At 41.1% G+C, this 23,009-nt stretch overlaps 2 protein-coding genes across 2 annotated transcripts in view; one reads left to right on the top strand and one right to left on the bottom strand.

Moving 5' to 3' along the window:
• Window positions 1-2,449: 2,449 nt before the first annotated feature.
• Window positions 2,450-22,898, bottom strand: srpk3 (SRSF protein kinase 3). The gene is made up of 17 exons (XM_046871174.1): window positions 22,784-22,898; window positions 22,085-22,196; window positions 18,381-18,868; window positions 17,125-17,233; window positions 16,595-16,682; window positions 15,292-15,379; window positions 15,048-15,154; window positions 13,492-13,657; window positions 10,781-10,806; window positions 7,731-7,929; window positions 7,269-7,499; window positions 6,719-6,816; window positions 5,791-5,898; window positions 5,026-5,095; window positions 4,843-4,935; window positions 2,977-3,159; window positions 2,450-2,946 (listed from the first exon to the last, which is right to left on the bottom strand). The coding sequence occupies exons 1-16, from the start codon at window positions 22,848-22,850 to the stop codon at window positions 2,984-2,986; spliced, it is 2,226 nt and encodes a 741-aa protein (XP_046727130.1). The 5' UTR covers window positions 22,851-22,898; the 3' UTR covers window positions 2,450-2,946; window positions 2,977-2,983.
• Window positions 22,798-23,009, top strand: part of LOC124399879 (plexin-B1-like) — a 13,524-nt gene continuing 13,312 nt past the window's right edge. The window contains exon 1 of the mRNA XM_046871176.1: window positions 22,798-22,885. The gene's annotated coding sequence lies outside the window, so the exon portion shown is untranslated. The remainder of the gene's footprint in view (window positions 22,886-23,009) is intronic.

The following is a 23,009-nucleotide window of genomic DNA, read 5'->3' as shown; positions in this document are numbered from 1 at the left end:
TCTACAGCACTGTCCATTCAAACTGTGGTCCTGAACCATTGTAGTGGACTGTTGATATGAATTCCAGAAATCCATCCTCAAAGATCTCGAGTTGCTCAGGAACTTCATGGATCTAGGTGGTTCATGTGGAACCATTCTCAGCTGCTTAGAGTGGTCTTCAATGGAGATAAAAGCTGAGAGCCTGAGAGTGATGCCACAGGATCAACCTGAGCTTTAGTCTTCACTCATCCTCTTACTTCCGTGTGGGTAAGATGTTCGATGCGAAACTTTCAGGGTATAGAAAGACCAGTGGTGGATGGAGTTGTCGTCATAGCAACAGATCCATAAGATCAAACCTGCCAGACCTGGATTATTTTATTTAAATAGGATTAGCTCAAGGGACAACGAGGTGTCCGAATTCAATGTGGAATAGATCCTTCACCTGCAGCATGATCAGGTACTTAAAAAAAAAAAAAACAGATTTCTCTCCTGAGTTAATCGTTTACTTCATTCTTTTGTTGGACACTTGTTAAATTTTTGACTCGTGAAGAAATGTCCATTTTTAATGAACATTTCTGTGTTTATTTCTGCTTTGGGCCGTGTGTATTCAGCTCCAGTGGGTCTTTTGGTGGTGCTGAAGTTATGAAAGGAAAATATTCAATTAAAAAAATATAAAAAACGCATTTAATGTCAGCGATTTTCTGCCAGTCGTGTTTGTTTTTGCAGCGAGTTCTCTGGTGTTTTAATAAACTTTTCAAACTCTTTAACCTTCTGAGCAACACCTCCTGCGTAGCAGCAGTAAAGAACTGCAAATCTACTTCATATCTAGACATCGCTCCAGTGCTGTCCTTAGATCATTTAGTTTTTATAAATAAAATATTTATATATTTTAGAGTATCGGTGTGCAGTTTGTGTAGCAGTACAGATTTACTGTCCTCTAAAAATAACAACATTCAGCTGTTATTGTCTAAATAACAACAAAAGTAAGTACACCCTCAGTGATAACTTGACAAAACCACACAAATGTATGTATCTTCTATTAGAGAAGTTAAAATGTGGTGCTTTGAGTTCAATTCTCTCATTCTGACCACTGGATGTTCTACATGGACCTCATGGTTAAGAGTCTCTTAGGATTTGAGAATTAGGATTGTTTCTCTCCATGAAGATGCCAAAGCTGTAAGAGGATCAGGATCACCCTGAAACTGAGTTACAGTACAGTGGTGGATGACGTACGCAAACCATGTAGTCGAGTAAAAATAGAGATTCACTCAGTAAAATGTGACTCCAGTAAAAGTGTCTCTATACTTTCACTTAAGTACAAAAATCTTTGAATTTAAATGTGCTTAAGGATCCAAAGTACTGATTTATTACGGATATAACAATTATTTTTAACACAAGAATCTACTTAGTCGGTTGATGTAAATCTCAGCACACTGATTGATTACAATTATCATAAAATATCTCGGGTGCCTTTTATCTACCGTATTTTCCGGACTATAAGCCGCTACTTTTTTCCCACGCTTTGAACGGCGCGTCTTAAACAATGAAGCGGCTAATTTATGGATTTTTCCGGGGTTTTTCTCGGTTTCACAAACTTCAAGCCAAAAAACTGAGCCCCATAACATTAGACCAATGAAATTGCAGAACGGGTTCAGGTGAACCAATGAAACTCTTTATATTAAATCAGATGCGCTCCCACTGAATCGGGCCGCACCACATCATAAATATGGATGATGTTCCTCTGACGTTTGACCTGCCGCTCACTCGGACTGTCTACAGGAAATGTGAATCATTCGTCACGCTGAAAACAACCGGGCATGAAAACACACTTCACCTGTGTTCTGAGCTGCACGGCATCGGGAGAAAAGATTCACCGATGGTGATTTTTAAACGCACGACGATGCCAAAAGATAAACTCCAGAGAGAAATAGTTGTGAAAGGAAGGAGGAAGACAGTGAACAATCACTTTCTTGGTAGCTACTGTTTAGATACAAGTCCTGTAACAGACACTGTCTTTCATTAAAGCCTGTGTAAAGTTCATTAATTTCAGTGTAGACGGCAGTGTAGTGGCTTATAGACAGGTGCGGCTTATTTATGTTCAAAATAAAATCTTTGTAAAATTCAGTGGGTGCGGCTTATATTTGGGTGCGTTTAATAGTCCGGGAATTACGGTAAGTTTTATTTCTCCATTGTTCTCACTTTAGAAGAAACTAAAACTGTTGCTGAAATGTGAGGGGTGCACTAACTTTTGTGAGATACTGTAAGAGTTTACATTCAGCTAATGTTTTGTTTTCAGTACCCAAACCAACTTCTGCTCCAGCCCCGTCCCACTTCATGTCTGAATCTGGATACAGATGTAGAATATCCAGTTACACGGTGCTGAATTCCCGGTGCGTAGAAACCGAACCCGAGACTCCGACTATCTTCGGCATGAAGTTTCATTCTTATTTATTGATCGGCGGAACACTGGTGCAAGAGTTCATATCTTTATTCATTTCTTCTTCACGTATAGTGCTGCATGTTCACAAAAAAACAACAAGCATTCCCTCACACGGCGGACGAATATAAAAAAAGGCAGAGCCAATATCCAGGAGTTTGTTTGTTTGTTTGTTTGTAGCATCAAGGCACTATTGTAATGTATAAACCGCATGACCTACACATCGAGATGATTGGATGATGAAAACTGTCAACACCACATACATCTGCAGCGTGGAAAGAGATCAAAGAGTCTTTAAATATATGTGTGTGTGTGTGTGTGTGTGTGTGTGTGTGTGTGTGTGTGTGTGTGTTTAAAAAGAAAGATAGTTTTGAGGTTTTAGCTAAGAAAACGGTGTGCTCATGATACTGTTCTTTCTGGTTTTTAGCTTTAATACTGACAGCATAGTGAAAAGTGGTTATAACCCGTGCACTGGTTACCAAACAGCACGGGCAGTGTGTGTGTGTGTGTGTGTGTGTGTGTGTGTGTGTGTGTGTGTGTGTGTGTGTGTGTGTGTGTGTTAAGAGTTTAACCAGGGTGTTGCAGACACTCTGCTGCAGTAGCTCGTTTCTCCGGTATAAATTCCAGCATGGTGAGGAGGAAGTCGCTGAACTGAGCCGCCTGCTCCAGAGGCCACTCGTATTTCTCCAGCAGCACCTCGAACAAACCCCAAGGCTTCAGGTTACTGATGTGCCGCAACTCACCTGCGACGAAAAAGGACAACCGTGAAAAAACGCCAACACCGAACACACACACACACACAACGTGATGAGGAAAAGAGCAGAAATAAACAGTTATTTTTACAGTATGGTAACATTTCTGATCTGGTTCACGTGACCACCAAAATACGCGAAATCACGCGTGACGTATGAAAACGCTCGGCAAATTCGGAGGAGTTGATTGCTGGATAAATTAGTGGCTTCAGCAAATCAGGCCTCCCCGATTTCCCATGTCACGTGTCCACATTTGCATGGTCACGTCATGAGCTGCCGTTATTGACCCCATAGAAAAGAAAGTGAAACGTTGGCATGTTACATATTAAAACACTCGTCTGATCGAGAAGAACTGCCTCGTTCACTTTATCGTGAAAATGGACGCTTGTCACATTTTTGCACCAGTAAGCAATACTTTCTTTTTTTTTCCAAGGGGAAATGAAAGTTCTACATTCTGTGTGAACTAATAACTAAATTAAAAGAATCAGAAAAAAAAAAATATATCAGAGCTCGTAGAAAGATCTCTCTCTCTCTCTCTCATATATATATATATATATATATATTTTATATTATATTATATTAGAGGACATTCAATTGCTAGAACTATCATCAAAAATCCATACCGATAGTTTTTCCTGCTTCCAGTCCGCTATCATTACAATAGCGGCCTCTAGAGGCGAATCACTGACTCTACAGGCTGTTTTTTTGTACACGTGAGACTGCACATTATTTATAAATTATACAATTCTTTATTAATAATATATTCATATTTATTTCCTTTAGCACATTTTCCTGGTTCAGTACTGTGTTTTTATCAGATAATTAATCGGTTATCGGCGAGTACGATCCGACCTCGCTATCAGTAAAATCCACTATCGGTCAACCTTCATAATATATAGTAATAGCTTTTTCTTAATAAACTCAAACTGAGATGATGATGACGCACTGTAATAGAGTGAGAAACGACGAGAAGTCTCAGAGAAGGGTATGATTTATGGCTGACTGTACAGACGATGGGTCGAGTTACAGACAACTTCAGCGTCAGGCAAGGAGGCAAACCGTTCTTAGGAACTTGGGTTAGAAACCAGATCTTCGAGTCCGCATTCTTTACTGCTTTCATAAGTGGACGTGATCAGAGCTTCTCTAATCAGGGATCTTCCCTGCACTTGTATTCGAGCTAATAATATCTAGAGAAACTCAGCTGTTACCTTGTTTTATGGCCTCATTTAAATTTGTGTGTAAATCTCATAAAAATACGGTATGCACCGTCTTTTCTCCTGCTGTAAATGTATTGCATTAATAATTAGTACAATATTAATATCTCCATGTTCACAACAGATACTATACAGGCTTAACAAAAATACACTAGTATTGGGACACATGACTTCCCCTTTGCTATAGGTGGTAAGTTGGACTCACAGATTATATAGGATGAAATATTTTCTTTGTAGGAGATCCAAACCTGTTCCAGCATGACAGTGCCCCTGTGCACAAAGCCATCTCCGTGATGATATTCTTTACATGGGTTGGAGTAAAAGATCTGCTATAGAGCTCAAATCCTCCTCACCTCACCCACATCAGTACCTGACATGAACACCCTGACCTACTGATGCCTACTAATGACAATTGAGCGACTAAGGATGTGTGAACAGTCTTACCAGTTACCAGTCTTACCTCTGCGGTTGAAGTACTCCCGTGAATATCTGCCTGAGAGAGCAAAATGGGTCGGGATGGAACCCAAGAGCTCAATGACGTGAGCTAAGTGATCTACAAACCAAACAGACGATTCATTAGTACCGATCGGAAACGATAAAAGATGGGGTTCGAACACAAAAAGGGGAAAAAAAAAGAGCTCACCTTCATCCCGAGTGTAGTCTTCCCCTGAATGCGGCTCAAACAGATAGTCTCCTGTGGCCAACTCGAACGCCTGCAGAGCACATCAGCATTAATCCCAGAGTTTATATCCAGAATGCCATTTTAATAATATGCACAGCATATGAACCATCACACAACATGTTCTTCACTAGGTGGAGATTTCTTCCTTGTGATCCAGTTCATCCCAGAGCAGTTCAACAGGATTCAGGTGCAGTGACTGTGCAGGACGTTCCATGATAGATATCACTCCAGAAGACTGCTCTCTAAATAACTCCTACAGAGCTCGGACGTAGATGGAATTGCATGGTATATGATCAAGTATGGATTTATAGCCTTGTTGGTTCAGGATTCGTTTTCACTTTTCTGGAATAAATCTCCAAAAGAACCCCAAACCAGTAATCTTCCACCTCCATGTGCGAGTGTGTGGGTGAGAGAGTCTGCTCACATCTTCTCTCCTGTTCTCCGTCTTACACAAGTTCTTCCGTTAGAGACAAAAATGTCCCGTTTGGACTCTACAGAACTTTCTTCCACTTGTTCAAGTCGAGTTTATTTCTATAGCACGTTTCACAACAGACATTGTCTCAAAGCTCAGACATTCAACTGTCTGATTCTGGGGTGTTTTTGCCTTTTACTGAGCTTGTTGTATAGAAAACCAGCAACAAGGATGTGTCTCAAAAACCACAAAAGACTCATTATTAGCACTTTTCACATTTTTTGTCAATGGGATACAAAAAAAAAAAATCTCACCATACACGCGGTGCTCCAGATGTCCGCTGGAGGACCGTACTCTGCCCCGATCAGCACCTCCACCGCTCGGTACTGACGCGTCTGAATGTCCTCGGTAAAGTGCTTGTGCTGAGAGGAAAAGGAGAACAGCAGAGGTGATGTGTTACTTTGTGTAGTGATTGATCTCGTGCTAGTTTGGAAATAAATGGAGAATTATGTTAACTAGCAAAGCATTTACAGCACACTGGGAATCCAATTATTCACATTAATATTTGATTCACAGCATTTTATTGTTTGGTGCCATGCAAAGTGTGCACAAGGTGTTCTGATTTCAGGTTTGGGTTTTTTGTTAATGAAGGAAATTACCAACCAGGTCTCCAAATAAAAATGTAGTATTTAATTCACAATATTAATCCAGTAAATATTAAATGATCAATGTTCCAATGTTGTGGCAACAAAGATTCGAGACTGGTTTTGTAACAAGCCTACAGGGGGCGGCACAAAGCTGCACGCAGAGTCACAGGGAGCACCAAACTTCTTAAGTCGATGTGCCAAAAGACATCGTCTTATATACATCAGGATCCGTGAAACTGGTGCTATTCTGATACGTTCGAACCCTGTCACATCCTCTCACGTGAGCTTATCGCCGGGAAAAAAAAACGAGATCTCACTTCCGCACCCACCCTGCTCGCCAATTATTGGCTCTGTTACGAATTCATACAAATTAATCACAATGGGTAAAACTACTTCACATAATATGACGTGTCTATAGAAAAAAAAAAAAGGACCAAAAGCATTGATAATTGAGAAGGGTGCCAATAATAATAATGATCCATTTTGGAGGACATTCATGTGCATAATGTGTGAGATATAGAGAGCCTATGGGAAGCTTCTGACTGTGATGAACGCTCAGGTCAGGTTCTGAAAGATCAGGTATGTGAACACTCACCACCCAGCAGGCGTTTCCCAGGTCTGCGATTTTGATGGAGATTTTATCTGCGTTTTGGGGTTCCAGTGGGTTCACCAGGAAATCTGCTGCACTAAAGTCTGCAAGCACAAACACCATGTTTTTAACCATTTGATGAGAAGTCATTTATAGTAAAATGTGAAAAATGAGGGGAATTATTGTAACGCTTTCTTTTTAGAATCTATGGCCAAAAGTTTGTTTACACCTGACTATTGGCATGTGCTTCTTTTTGAACATCCCATTCCACATTTTGAGATGTTCCACTAGATTTTGTGGAGATACATGCTCATTCAGCACATCTGGGTTCAGATCTCTACAACACGAGATCTTCCACTAGCATATCTTCATGAAGCATGTGCTTTGTGCACCGGTAGAACGGGTTTGTGGCTCTTAGTTCAAGTGAATGGAAAAGTTTCATGCTACAGCATCCAAAGAAGATATACAGTAGGAGAAGAAGCACATATGGCTCTGAACAGTCAGGTGTCCCAATACCTTTGCCCCTGGATTGTAAAGTAAATAGATAAAGACTGACTGTTTGGGGAGGACGCAGATCTCTGGCTGTCCCTCTCTGTAGAGTATCCAGACAGTGTAGACAGTGCAGACTCGGAGGTAGCGGACAGTATGGAGCTTGACGTGCCAGACAGAGCAGATCCGGGACTGGAGAAACGCAGAGGGCCGTAGCCGTTATACCCGTCCTCGCAGCAGGACGATCCTGACTCGGGACTGCCCTTTGTGCCCGGTGCGTGATACCCGTTAACGTTCACTGCCATCAGACAGAAAGCATTAGTGAAAACTTTGAGAGCCCTCTAGAGGCGAATTACTGACACTACATGCTGTTTGTGTTTGTCTGTAAAATCGTTCGAGCTCTAATTGTTAACATTAACTAATAATTTGTCAGATTCACCCACCAATCATGTGCATAAGTAAACGTTTTGATTTCAATAGCAATGAATATGAATGAATGAATATATTGCCAGTTGAGTGCATTTCTTACTCTGTGTGTGTGCTTCCGTCTCATCCCCGTTTTCACCGAGCTTCCAGAGCGTCCGAGCGTTTCCGTGGATGTCCGGTGCGCCAAATCTGTCCAAATCCTCCATCCTGTGCAGATCGTGCAGCCTCTCATCCAGCAACCGCTGCTGCCGTTTGGCCTTCCGCTTCAACTTCTTCTTCTTGTTTTTCGACAACTTGCCCATCTGCATGCACACACACACACACACACACACACACACACACACAAACAGAAGGACGCCTCAGGTTGAAATTCAAACACATGATTCGAACCACGTCAAATCATCAAAGCAATTATCAGGTCCAGCTACAGAGGAGTGCCAAGACTCAAACTAACTCGAAAGGATCGAACTGTGGTGTGTTAGCTTTTCAAACTGCTTCATGATGTGTGATGTCACACATCAAAACAAGCCGTGGTGTTATTTAAACAAACAAACAAAAACAAATAAACAAAAAATGTATTATATTCCCAAAAATGTGTGCTGCTTAATATAATACACAATATATAAAGAGAAAAAAAAAATGCATACCAAAATCATACATGCATTTATTTAACCTAGTCTTATAATAATAATATTAATAATAATAAAAAACATTCAGTTACATGGTAGTTACACTTCGGGAAGTCTGGATGTATTTTCAACTGTAAATCTGAAGAAGCCATCACCGAGCACTGATGACTTTTCAGCTGATGGGAAACATCTGGTGTGAATTTACCTTCTCAGACAAAACTACACCATACGGACAAAAATGTGTGGACACCTGACCATAAGATTAGTATATTATATATATATCTTTTTGGAAGTTGTTCTATCAGTAGCTGATGTAGGTGAGGAGCCCTGGAATGCAGTCAGCGTTCACAATCGTTCACGTTCAATAGCTCTACAGAAAGAGATCTGAAAGCATGTGAAGCATCTTCATGGAGTTTGCTGGAGCAGGTTTGGGTCTCCAAAGTCTCAGAGTAAAGTGAAAATTTCATGCTACCGCATCCAAAGACTGTTTACGATTGCGTGTCGATTTTGGGTGTTTGGGGAAGAATCACAGACGGCTGTTTAAAAAAAAAAGTCTTTGATTCGAGTCTTTAATGAAGGAGCTCTAAGTTTACATTGACGCAGCAAGAACAGTGCAGGACACATGACACCGACACACCATTTCCTGTCAAGCCTCGGTCCTCCTGACCTGCTGAACCAAGGGTCGGACACACACAGTGTGTGCATGTCACTGCTGCAAGGTCCTGATTTAGACAGGCATTATGGGAATGCCGGTTAGGCAAAAGGCCAGGGTAGTTTTGGGTGTCCAAGTTCAAGTGAACTGCATCCAATGACGTCATATTCAACTGTGTGCCTTCAGCTTTGAGAGAACGGTTTAAGTCAGAGAGAAGTCAGGTGTCCCAATACTTTTGTGTACTACTGTACAGCAGTAATGTAACTCACACCAGATCTTGTATGGTTTCATTTTTATCCAGAAATAAAATTAACCCCTCATGTCTGGTGTGGATTAGTCTGAAGTGAATACTGAACCACTACTGTGATCATAAGTTAGTAAATGTTAGTACACAATATGGACAAAAGTTTGCAGACACATGACCATAAGATTTTTTCCCCCCACATTTAGTCTTCATTGTCTCCTATAATAACCTGCGCTCGTCTGGGAGGATGTTCCAGTATGCTTGTAGAGCTTTTTGCTCATTCAACCAGTTTCAGTGACAATTTAAACACGTCATTGTTTTTCCATCAATCCAGTGCTCCATCAAACTCCTTTTCTCAAACTTCTCTGGGTGACTTGACCTTCATTTAGCACATGTTCCTCACGCCAGATTCTCTCGTTTCTAATCAATCCATGAGAAGGCAGGGTAAAAGGATGGTTTCAAATCTTGACTTTTCCAGCCATGTGAGCTTCCGTGCCAAAACGTTGGCACGAAGTTGGAAGCACGTGGTTGTATGGAATGCCTTTGGATGAGGAGTCATGAAATTTTGCCTTCATTGAACTAGGAGACCCAAAACTGTTCCAGCATGGCAAAGCCCCTGTGCATAAAACCAGCTCCATGAAGATCTGCTTTACGTAGTTTGGAAGACGTGGGATGAATTTCTCATGCTGACTGCAGCCCAGGCCTCCTCACCTCACCTACATGAGTTTACTAACTGTCTAAATGAGCTTCCCAAAAGAGTGGAGGTTATTATAATGGAAAATGGGGACTAAATGTGGAATTCAAAAAGCACAGGTGTCCACTAGGGATGTGCGTCTCTGTAACTGAGGCCAATGCGATTCGCATCCCGATGAAGCAGCTACCGATGCGAAGCGATCGACCCCGATTACAATGCAGACCGATCCGATTTAATTAGATTCAACGGAAAAAACATGATGCTCTGCAACTCAATACAGTGCAGATCGTTCAATTTTATTTCTTCGGTTCAGACAGGCAGCAATTTTTTAAGTGCCTTCTGACTTCTAACGCGTGGCCCCTTCACAAACACGCCTTTGTAGTGCAAAAAAATAAATAATTTAAAATAAAACCAGACGTTCTGTTTTTGTTGTGTCTGCAGGAAGACACACAGCTCTACCTCTGCCATGTTAATCTGTATTGTACACGACTCTCAGGATGCACCTCGGTCTCCAGTGTTGTGACGCGTCATATCCGCGTAGCAGCTGAGAACGTGCATCGTTAGCTTTCAGGCGAATTGCTGAATCCTACCATCCCTGGTGTCCACCAACATTTGCCCATATAGAGTAGTTTCTCATTCACAGGGTCTTGGATGCTGTTTAATATTTTTTTAAAGGATGTAGATGATTTGTGAATGATTTGTCCCAACACTAAACATATTTAGTAGTAAAGACGACACCCAGCCCATTAACATCAGTGACTCTTGATGTGTAGGCGTGCAGGTATTCCAATGCAGTAAGTCTACGGTGAGCTGTGCAGCAACCGGGGAGGTTAGAGACAGGGACAGGCTACAGCAAACTCAAGTGACTGCACCAGGGGAGAAACGTAACACCTACAGGACCACCTCATAAAAGCAGGCACCGCTCTTAACATACCTGTTTGTCCCTTGGAGCCGTGCTAACTGCCGTCAGAAGAAGGAGGGATAGGAAGGAAGGGACAAAAAACCACAATGATGGAGGGAGGAGAAGGAGAGAGAGAGAGAGAGAGAGAGAGAGAGAGGAGGAAAAAATCAAAAATAAATATAGAAAGAAAAAGAACAACAGGACACAGTTAGAAAGCAAACCGAGACAGATAGGAAAATGAAAAATGATTGGAATATTCACCAAGGACACAGCAGTAAGCAGAAAGACAACGATCCAACATGCACATAAAAAAAAAAAATAAAAAAAATAAAAAAAATCACATGGTAATCTTATTTATAAATGCATTCATAAGTTATGGCTCCCCTCACATTTAAATCCATGTTCCTTTTCCTTTGATTTTTTTTAAATAAATATTTGATGATAATAAGATACATGAAATATTATATAAATCAGAGAATCAGGTTCTGAAAGCATTTAAATGACTTGACAATCAACCGAACGAATACTGGATAAAAAAAATATATTAAAAAAATCAAACAAACTTAACACGCCATGTAAAATAGTACCGAACTTAATTACAAAAAAAGCCGGTACTGAACCGTGAAAATGTGCTGAAAGAAATACATATGAATATATGAATTAATAAATATGATTATATCATTAATAAATATAAATCGCTCTCCGTACAGCGTGCCGTCTCGCATGTAAAAAATAAACAGCATGCGGTGTCAGTGATTTGCCTCTAGAGGCCGCTATTGTAATGACAGCAGATCGGAAGCCGGAAAAACTATTAGTATAAATTTCCTGCAATCAAGTATCTGTGTGATGATTAATCGGTTGGCCTCTAGTAAAAATGTTTGTGCCAATGTTCTGGGTCAGGGGCTCATGAAAATAATAAAAAGAAAGAAAAACTGCTTCCGAATGAGAACTGACTTGATTGCATTAAACAATTTTAGGAACACTTTACCCTCAAACACATGAGATAGTATAGAGCTGCTACAGCGGTCGGACCTCAACCTTACTGAACAGGTTTGGGATGAACCTTTGATGCTAACTGCACCCCAGGCCTCCTCACCTCACCTACATCAATATCTGACTTTACTCGCTACAGCTGAATGAGCACAAATCTCCACAAAATCTAGAGGAACATCTTCCCAGAAGAGTGAAGCGTATTATGAGTAAATACGAAGAATATTTGGAATGGCATGTCCAAAAAGAAGTATACATCGATCTCATGGTGTCCACATACTTATGGTGTCCATATACTTGAGTTCAGGGTCAATACTTTGAAAATCAAAAAATCAATATTGAGCAATTTCAAATGGTTTCGATTAACATTTTTAATGGAAACCATTAGAACAATTTCCATTAAGAATTTTTCCTTGCATGTAAAGAAAATACTGTATTTCTTCAGGGTAAAGAATTTGATAAAACTGATTAATGCACCATTTAGCAAGTGACCAAAAAAAAAAAAAAAAGAAAAAGAATCATTAGAAATGTCGAGTTTAAAGACGTGTTAAACTGCGATTATTTCTCAAGGACTGGCTGAACAATAACAAGTGGAGTTCAAAAACACTAAATAGTAGAGATGAGAGAAAATAAAGAAATAAAATGAAAAGTAGTCAGTCAGTCCCACACACTCTAGTAGTTACCTAATTACCCATAACTTGTGATCAATTATGTGAGTCGAGTCATTCGATGGAAGCGAAAGTCGATATCTGCATCTACACTCGCGGTAACAGAAGGATATTTACTTCTATTAAAGATCCTTTCAGAAATGTAATCGCAGCTCTGAATCATTAATAACAGAACAATCTTTTGTAAATAACCGGGTTCGGCTACGCTCGTGTTTACACTCGATTAAACGAACTCCGTTTTAATTGGGTTGGAAGGAATTATTTATAGGCTGCGGTGCACGGAAATGCTTTTACTGAAAGCCATGGAAGTCGAGTAACCATGGAAACAGGCGGATAATTGTTAGGTTAGTGGGCATTTTAAAAAGAACGACAAAAGGCGTACAATTATAATGACGATAAGCTTTTGATTTAAACATATACAAAGCCTCTATTGTGTAAAAAAAAAAAAAACACACACCTGGTGATTAGCCTTGCGGCAGGATAACAGCTAACAATGAAAAAACACATCAGTCTTGATGGATTATTTTCCCATATTTGGACAGAAGAATATAATATTGTGCTTTCAGAGACTTTTTTTTGCACGAAGACTGATAATGCACTAAATATTGGCACCCTTGGTAAATATGAGTTGTAAAAAATATGTTTTTATATACATTTCTTTTTATATATAAAATCACTTGCATCACAACATATAGACAAAGTTTGTGGACACCTGACCATCATTTTGAACATCCAATTCCACATTTGCTGTTATAATAAACTCCACTCTTCTGGTAAGATGTTCCTCTAGATTTTGTGAAGATTTGTGTTCATTCAGCATCAAGAGTGTTAGTAGAGTCAGGAATAGATGTTGCTGAGAAGGTGAGAAAGCCTGGGGTGTAATCGGCATGAACAATTCATCCCAAAAAGGTGTTCAAATGGGTTGGATCTCTTCACCAGATCTTCCACTCCAACCCATGTGAAGCATATTTTCATGGAGCTAACCTTGTGTCATGCTGGAACACATTGTTAAGGGCCTACCTACACACTGTGTGTAATATGTAAATACATTGAATAGAGAGTTCTTCATGAAATGCAGTGTTTTACCAGAGGAGCCGGAGGGAGGCGGATCTCCGGCTTTCTGCCACAGCGTCGCCTCTGCAGCCAGGCGTCTCACGTACACGTCTGTCACGTCGAGTAGAATGTTCTCCGGCTTGATGTCTGTGTGGATGATCTTACACTTGGTGTGCAGGTAATCCAGACCCTGTAGAACCTTTGGCAAAGACAGCAGTTTTGAGTGATATTTACAAAATCTATTCCAAATTACAATTTGGGCAAAAGTTTGTGGACAACTGACCATAAGATTAGTGTGTTTCTTTTGTTGTTGTTTTTTAACACTGAATTCCACATTTAGTCTGGGAACGTGTTCCACTAGGGTTTTTTTGTGGAGATTTGTGCTCATTCAGCCACAATAGAGAAGGTCTACGGTGCAGTCAATGTTCCAATCCTTTCCAAAGGTGTTCAAACTCTATTATGCTTGTTTTGAAAAAGGGTACATGGAGCCCATGCTCAAGGCAGAGCTATTAACGCTATCACACTATCCACTTCTGAAGCGTTGGGCAGGGTCATCAGCACACATTTCTGCAACCCTGGACTTCCTTACAAACAGACTTACAAACACCGTCACCTCCTCCAGTCTCACCCTCAGCACTGGGGTCCCTCAGGGATGTGTATTGTTCCCTCTTCCATACTCCTTTTTCACCCGTGACTGCGTACCTGCCTATGCCTCAAACAGCATCGTTAAGTTCGCAGATGACACCACGGTGGTGCTCCTGATCAGAGGTAACGATAAGACATCTTACAGAGAGAAGATCCAGCACCTAGTACCATGGTGTGTTACCCTGGAACTCAACACCCAGAAGACGAAAGAGATCATTGTGGATTATAAACCACATCTCCAGGATCTCACCTGGTCTCTGAACTCTTCTATCCTGATCAGATAGGCAACACAGTGCCTGTTTTTTTCTGAGCAGATTCAAAAAGTCCAGTCTGTGCTACAGGATACTGGAGAACTTTACTGCTGCACTGCTTCGGACCGTGAAGCCCTTCAGAGGGGAGGTGAAAACTGCCCAACGAAGCATTGGCACTCAGCTGCCCACACCGGAGGACATTCACAGTAAACGCTTTCTGCAAAGGGTGAGGGGCATCATCAAAGATTACTGGGGTTTCTCAGGGATGTGTATTGGGCCCTTTTCTATACTCCCTATAGGGACATCATCAAAGATCCCTCTCACCCTTCTCCCATCGGGCAGACGCTACAGGTGCCTCAGAGCCGCACAAACAGACTGAACAATAGCTTTTTTTCCTGTAGCTGTTACAAAATACACTTCTGTATGGTCACTTTCTGGGTTTTTTCTGCACTGCTCATCCTGGTTCTGTACATGTACATGTCCCAATACTTTTGGGCACAGTGTAATTTAGGCTTGTGAGCAGAAAGATGGATTTAAAATAGCCATAACAGCAATACTTGGACTCTATCAGCGATTTCTGAAGCCATCATTAATGATCTCCATAGTAACTGAACTGACACAGTGTGCTGATGGAATGCGGCTGGGGTTCGTACGTGACTGTTTTCTACACAAACGTTGAAAGCAATAGCGTACCTGACGGAGGATGCTCTTCACACACACCAGAGGCATGCCCATGTAGTTGGACTTGATGATCCATTTAAGCAGCTGGTGCCCAAGCACCTCCAGCACCATGCACACATCTTATTAGTCAGAGGGTCAAGGTTATTACTGTCCTGCAGCACATGTGTAATGGAGGTTAAAGTTTATTATTAGACTAATAGGTTTTTTTTTTTTAAATGCTCTACAGAGATATTTTTTTGCACGTGCACCAGGATACGGACACCGTTGATACCGGAGATCTTGAAATCGTCAATGAGCTGAACGATCATTTCTCGTTTGGGGTCTGTAGGGTCGCTGTCTCGAACCTGTTCAACATACAATCAAGCATCATCATCATCATCATCATTCCAATTTTTTTGTATGCAAGTACATTTATATTATAGGAGCTATAAACAGTCGTTCCCTCAAGAACAACAAATGCCTCGATCCTGCAGCCACTCTCCATGTAAATAAAAAAATAACCTTCAGGTCCATTCTCTGAAACTGGAGACTCCTTCCACATATGCCAAACAAACATTTCATTACTGTGAATGTGTTGAACTTAAGAATAAATAAATAAATAAATAAATAAATAAATAAATAAATAAATAAATAAGTTTTTTGTTTTGTTTTATTGGTCAACTAGGGTTGCAAAATTTCAGGAATTTTCAAGACAGAATATTTGGGAATTAATGGGAATGAACTGGGAATTTACAAAACAGCAGGTTGACAGGGAGCTTGAATGTAGTTGAAAATAAAATCTTGCAGGAAAATCTTCGTTAAAACAAGCCAATTAAGTGGGATCAGCCTACATGCACTGTGCATTCCTCTATAACAAACATCATTTCCTAAATCCTGCACACAAAATAATGTCCAAAAAATGTCAAAGATTTTGGCGAGTGTTCATGTAAATTACACAAATATTACATAAAACTTCCTTCAATCAAAGTCAAAAATGCCATTTTTATTTTATCTGCATCAGTTTATGACCAAACAAAATGTTTATATTTATGTTCTTATTCTCATAAATTCCCATAAATTCTTGTTAAGTTTCCAACTTGGAAAATTCCCAACATTCCCCAGATGCAGTTCCAATGGAAAGTTTCCAGAAATTTACCAAACCTTTGCAACCCTAGTTGTTACTATAGAATACTTGATGACAAAAACAGAAGTAGATACATTATATAGTTTGCAAGTGGAAGTGTGTGTGTGTGTGTGTGTGTGTGTGTGTGTGTGTGTGTGTGTGTGTGTGTGTGTAAAAATGTTTCTGCCCAATTTCTGCAGTTCATGTGGAGGCAAGGCAGAAAACTAGCAAGACACACAATTTCCTACTTCCTGTACACCTTGAGTGACAGATGCCTCATCCAATCAGAAGCCTGCATTTCATTCGCAATTCCTTTCACCTACCTATATTTACCTTCCTGTTTTTATGTCTGAATTGTTTTGTTTTCTGACTTGTTATTTTATACACATTTTTGCATTTCTCAGCCACCATAGAATTAGTTAAAAAAAACTAAGACAAACGAAAAACCGTTTCTTACACATTTCAGTAGTTTAATCTCATCCAGGGCAGTTTCTGTGTAATGTGGAGCGCTCTTAACCACCTTCAGGGCCACAAATCGCTTCCTCCTAAACACACACATAACCAAAAATATACAGACTTCAAACAGATGCGCAGATTCTGAGTCAAAGCGTATCAATCAGACTAATAGATCAAACAATTCAGGTACAGAAATATAAACTTTTGATCAGAAGCTGACATGCATACAACCTGCCTAATAATCAGACGATGCTTTGTTTACGCTTACACACAACACAAGGCAGGGGTTTTTTTGTACATTATTTTGTGTGCAGGACTGAAGAAATGGTGTGTGTTATGTGATGGAGGAATGCACAGTGCATGTAGGGGGCGTGGCCTCAGTAACCCTGCAGTAAGTGTGCATGTGAGTGATGGATGTGCTGGTAGAAATTGCATTCAATCTGGATGTTTTTTATTTATTTTTTCAAAATTTTGCACCATGTGTCCATGTCTCTGTGTTGCCTGAGCTTCATAATCTCTGTGGTTACTCACTGAAGATCCCAGCACAGCCAGACGGTCGAGAAGTGCCCCCATCCGAGCTTCCTGACGACGTGGTACCTGCCGTTAAACAGGTCTCCGATCTTCACTGGGTAATAACCTCCTAAAGAACAGACAGATGACTATAAACAATGAGAAGACGAATGAGAACGTTGCTACAGTAATCTCTATCGTACTGCTGCAGTATAATAGAAAGAAAAACAACCCTGGATTCATTTCTCTGGCTGGTGAGGGGAACGAACGCCGCTTCACAGTGTGCCTGGTCATGTTCAATTCCGTGCATGGTGGCGTTATAAATAGAGACTTACATCTCGTCTTCGTCTGTAACGTTACACACGACAGTGTTTGTGTAGGGTCTCTATGAGACGCTTTGATGTATTACTCATCTGTCCGTGTCTGACACACGCATTTCAAACTTGGATCTAACATGAAGCAGCGTTGAATAAAATAAACGTTCCTCAGCGTATCTGAGGATACAAAAACTAATATTGGCACCATTGGGAAACATGAGAAGAAGAGCTCTTTATTGTTTAACCGATAGAAAATTGAAAAAAATTGTTCAGGCGCCTCCTATTTTTCTTTATTGTTGCGGAGATGTTTCTTCACCTTGTCTGGAGTCTATCTGTGAAAACGTTTTTTGTTTTGTTCGATGTGACAGGATTTGGAAAGGCACACACCTCTCTATAGAGCAAAAAAACAGGCCATGAGGTCAAAGAAAGTGCCTTTGAAGAGCTCAGAGACAGGATTGGTGCAGGACACAGATCTGAAGAGGGAAAGGCTCCTAAAACATTTCTTCTTGACTGAAGATTTCCAAAAGTACAGTGGCCTCCATAATAAAAACTGAGCAATCAAAGGAGAGCCTTAGTAAGAACCTGCTGGTCACATTGTCTGGCGGAGATCGCTGCGTTGATGGTTGTTCTTCTAGAACTTTCTCCCATAAGGAGCTCTTCTAAATCTCCTAGTTAAATGTCCCTTTGACACAGGAAGTCATGGCTGAACAATTTCCTGTTCCTAATCCTCCAATCAATAGGAATATACTTTACATACATACATATTTAATCATTTGAATCCATTATGGTTCTAATAACTGTTTCCCACGCATTTTCCCGCAGCTTGCTTCACTCATAATTAACAAAGGGTGCCAATATTAAAGGAGGGGACGGCAGTGCGATCCAGAACAATTCAGGTTTCCAAACACAAACAGAAACAAGTGCTATGAATAAAAATAAAAAAAGATAACTCTTGTGTACCTTTGCAGTAATCTGCAGGATTCTCCTGCTCTTCATCATCTGACCCCAGGAGTTCTGCTGGAGGCGGGGTAAAATCGGGCAGGGGCGGACTGAGGGCCTGAGGCGGAGTTCTCAGATTGAGTGGGGCGATCTGAGTGGGAGGAGTTGTGGAGAAAGCAGAAGGTAGGCCCACTGAAGGAGGTATTGATGAGCTAGGTGTTTCTGAGGAGGAGAGTATGTAAGGAGAAGGAAGCGCTGTAACGGGGACCGAGATGGGGGCTGAGGAGTGGACCGGAGCTATGGGGTGAAGATCTGGAGCTACAAGGTGAAGGTCTGGAGCTATGCCTTGAAGGTCTGGAGCTACGGCTTGGAGATCTGGAGTCACGGGCTGAAGGTCTGGAGGACTTTGTGAGAGATTGAGAGTAGGAGAAGGTGGTGTGTCTGGGGGAGTGGTGGCTCTGTGAATGGTAAGGATGTGGCACACTTCATCTGAGGACTGGATCTGAGGCCTGTGAATGCCATTAGGAAATAAATTAAGGAATGTTGTTATATAAAACCTGGATCTCACCCTAGTTAACACGCCAGACTGTATACTGGTTCTGTCAGTAGCAAATAATTCATTTACAGCTTTGATACTGCTTCTTGTTGACCCCTCATGGAATAAAAGCGACAAACTACACTATTTGGACAAAAGTATATTGGAAGCACACAATTTTATGGAATATCTTTAAATCTGTAAGCATGGAATTCCTTCACATGTCATTTGTTTTCTTTTTTTAAGACAAATGTAAATTTTTATTGCTGAAATTGCACACAAGATTATCTGTGAAAACCCTTTTAATTGCCACATGACATCAAAATGTAAATACAAATATATCAATAAACAAAAAACAACAACAACAAAAAAATTCAAATTATTTAAAAAATGTTTGATGTTTTAGATTGAAAAGATCCCAAACTTTGGAAACTTTCTGAGGCCTGAATCTTCTCCTCGACCCTCCCTGTTTTCTCCTCGTTCCTTCATTTTTCATTCTGCAGCGTCTCCTGTGTTACCCGAGTGCTCCAGAGTTTATTATGGTCTAAATAAAGCATCAACACATAATCTGCCTCTATGCATATTTGTATTTGAAATACTCAAGGAATTGTTTCAGCCATAGTTTGGCGTGAAAAGATCTTCTGCTATAGAGCTCTGATCTCAACCCTACTGAACACTCTCAGGATGACATTGACTGCACCCCCAGGCCTCCTCACCTCACCTACATCAGTACCTGACTTTACTGACACCTTTGCGGCTGAATGAGCACAAATTACACACACAAAATCTAGTGAAACATCTTCCCAGAAGAGTGGAGGTTATTATAACACCAAATGGAGACTAAATGTGGAATGGGATTAAAAAAAAAGCATACAAATCTCATGCTCAGGTGTCCAAAAACTTTTGCCTATATAGTGTAGATAAAAAAATATGTCATTTGTCTGTTAAGATGAAAGAAAATGCTGCTGTATAAAAATGGATCGGTCCGTGAACCATAAAAATACTCAGAAGCTTTTATTATAGCTTTTATTTACTTTTACAGCATTTGGCAGACTTCCTTATCTAGAGCGACGTTAATCTCAGTTATACAGCTGAGCAGTTGAGGGTTAAGGGAACTGCTCAGGGAAACAGCTGGCAATTAGTAATGCTGAGATTTGAACCCATGACCTGCCAAGAAGTAGTCCGTCTGATCCACTTAGCCACCACTTCTCTTACTCTTACTGTTCGTTTTGTTCTCAGTCGTCTGTGCTCTTTCCCTTTTATAGAGTTTTGCAGGTGTCACCACATACAAATCGGATGTCTTTAGAAGTTCACAGATGAACTAACAGGTAAGCGACTACAATGAACACCAATTAATGTTTATTTATAGAGCACATTCCACAATGGACATTGTCCCAAAGGAGTATAGAGGAAGTGGGGAAGTGGTAGCTTAGATGTTAAGGCGTTGGACTTTGGATCAGAAGATCATGAGTTAAAATCACAGCCCACCATAAAGTCCCACCATAAAGTCCCACCATGAAGCCCCACCATGAAGCCCCACCATGAAGCCCCACCATGAAGCCCCACCATGAAGCCCCACCATAAAGTCCCACTATGAAGTCCCACCATGCTGCCCCACCATGAAGCCCCACCATGAAGCCCCACCATGAAGTCCCACCATTAAGACCCACCATTAAGACCCACCATTAAGACCCACCATTAAGACCCACCATGAAGCCCCACCATGAAGCCCCACCATGAAGCCCCACCATGAAGACCTACCATGAAGACCTACCATGAAGACCCACCATTAAGACCCACCATTAAGACCCACCATGCTGCCACTCCTGGGCCTCTCATTAAGCTCACATCTGCTCAGTTGTATGAATGAGACAACGGTAAGTCGCTCTGTATGAGGGCGTCAAATGCCATAAATGTAATGTAAATGTTGTTATAGATCACAATATACATTTTAACATCATAAATTAGTCCCTATTTAAATGTATCACTAATGGCCGAGGGGGGGCATTGAGATTCACCAGACTCAAATGGAACCCGTCCCCATTCTCAACACCGAATGTCCATTCAGTACAACTCCATCACATTACAGGTCCATATGAGCTGATTGAGACTTGAGCGCAGAAACGTTCATGGCGAATGTAAAAGAGATCAAATGTTTCGATATGATATAAAACAATGGTCATAAATCTACAAATGAGCCGACTCTGAGAAGCCCCACGCCTGATGCTCGTCCCACGTCTTTGACGCCAGGACAGAAACCAATCTGACTTCGGAAACCTCTTGTGTTCATGCCAAAGAAAAAAGAAAGAGAGCATGATGAGTGAAAGACGGGTGTCGTGTTGGTTTTGGATCTGATAAGGTAATATGCGGAGAAAATTTCCAGGATGGAATTAACATGGAGCCAGAAAGAGGGAATAGAGGAGGAAAGGAAAAAAGTTAAAAAAGAAGGGAAGGGATGGGAAGGAATAAGAATGGAGGGGAAAAGAAGAGAAGGGGAATGGACAGGAATGGGATGGAATAAAAGTAATAGAAAGGAAAAGGGGAATAGATGAGAATTTGGAAAGGAAGGGAAAGGGAAAAGGGAAAAGGGAAGGGAATGGGACTATAAGTAGCGATTTTAAAAATGTGCATCGGATACAAGCTGCCGTTTGTATCGCAATGCATAATTAACATATTTTCATCTGTAAAAACTTCTACTTTTATGATTTAGAAAGTGACCCATAATTTGTGCCCAATATTTTATATGTCCTGAGAGTCACACAGAATACAGATTAACATGGCAGAGGTAGAGCTGCGTCTTCCTGCAGACACAACAGGAAAAGAGCGTCTGGTTTCATTTCATCTTTTTTCTTCGCACTATAAAGGTGTTTGTGAAAGGACCCTTCATATGTGTCTTTAACGTATCTTTGAATACAAATCGGCAACGGTTCAGGAGATCCACATCCCTAATGAAAAGGGAAAAAGGAATAGAATGGGAGGAATGGGAAAAAGGGAAGGGGAATAGAAGGGAATGGAAAAGGAAAGGGGAAATAAAATGAAAGGGAGGGCATGAGATCTCCACTGGCTGGAGATATTTTTAGCACACACTCATACACAGCAAAAAAAAAAACGGGACACGTCCTGCTATATGGGTGAAGCAGTGTGTGTGTGTGTGTGTGTGTGTGTGTGTGTGTGTTGTCAGGATACTCACCCGAGTTCCACACTAGGAACAACCTCAGTCTCTGTGGTTGCTTTGCGGTGTTTCTTTTTCTTCTTAGGCTTCTTTGCTCGGTTCTTCTGCGGGATTGTGTTACCGCTAGACACTGCCATCACACACACACACACACACACACACACACACACACACACACACACACACAAAATCAGTATCTCTAGCTCACCACTATCCCACTATCCTACTCGGCTCCGTCCCAATTCGGCTTCCCATCCCTCGCCTAGTGCACTAGCTCTGACGTAAACGCGTAAGCTTTCCCTCCCTACGTAGGGCACTTATACAGGGTGCACCAAGTTATTTGAGACTAAACCCATGTAACGGCGAAACAACATACCAACAGCCCCGAAAAACGAATAAATAGACCGAATAAAAGCGCGTTAACCCCAGAATGCATCTTTATACCCAGATTTTAGATTTACTAACGTTTTCATCGCGATTTTTTATGAAGTTTGTGGTGAACGGCTGCCGAGGACTTGGTGGCTAAGCGAATTAGCTTGCTAGCGGTGTCCGAATGAAGTATCCTGACTGGAAATATGCGGTTTCTTTTTTCTTTTTTCAACTTTTTTTTCCCCCCACACAAAACGACACGTCGGTTTGGATTAAAACGGCGTTGATATCACGTGAAAATGTTAGTTTTTTGTTTTTATTTTTTTATATATATTTTTAAACTCTCACCGTCAGTCGATATCATCGGGACAGCTGTCACCGCGCACGCGTTTGCCTTCGGCCCGGGTTTGCGCATGCGCAGTGGAGTGGGAGCGCTATAGAGGGAGGCAGGTGGGTCAGTGTGTGGCCGTTAATACACGTTTTATAACCGCACGAGGAATGACCAGCCACACACACACACACACACACACACCCTTTCATCCCTCCATCCAGAAAGGGAGGAGAAAAAAAAAGG

Source organism: Silurus meridionalis, chromosome 17 (genome assembly GCF_014805685.1).
Source record: "Silurus meridionalis isolate SWU-2019-XX chromosome 17, ASM1480568v1, whole genome shotgun sequence".
NCBI lineage: Eukaryota > Metazoa > Chordata > Actinopteri > Siluriformes > Siluridae > Silurus > Silurus meridionalis.
The sequence above is the reverse complement of the archived record's forward strand: the minus strand, read 5'-3'. Positions and strand labels throughout refer to the sequence as shown.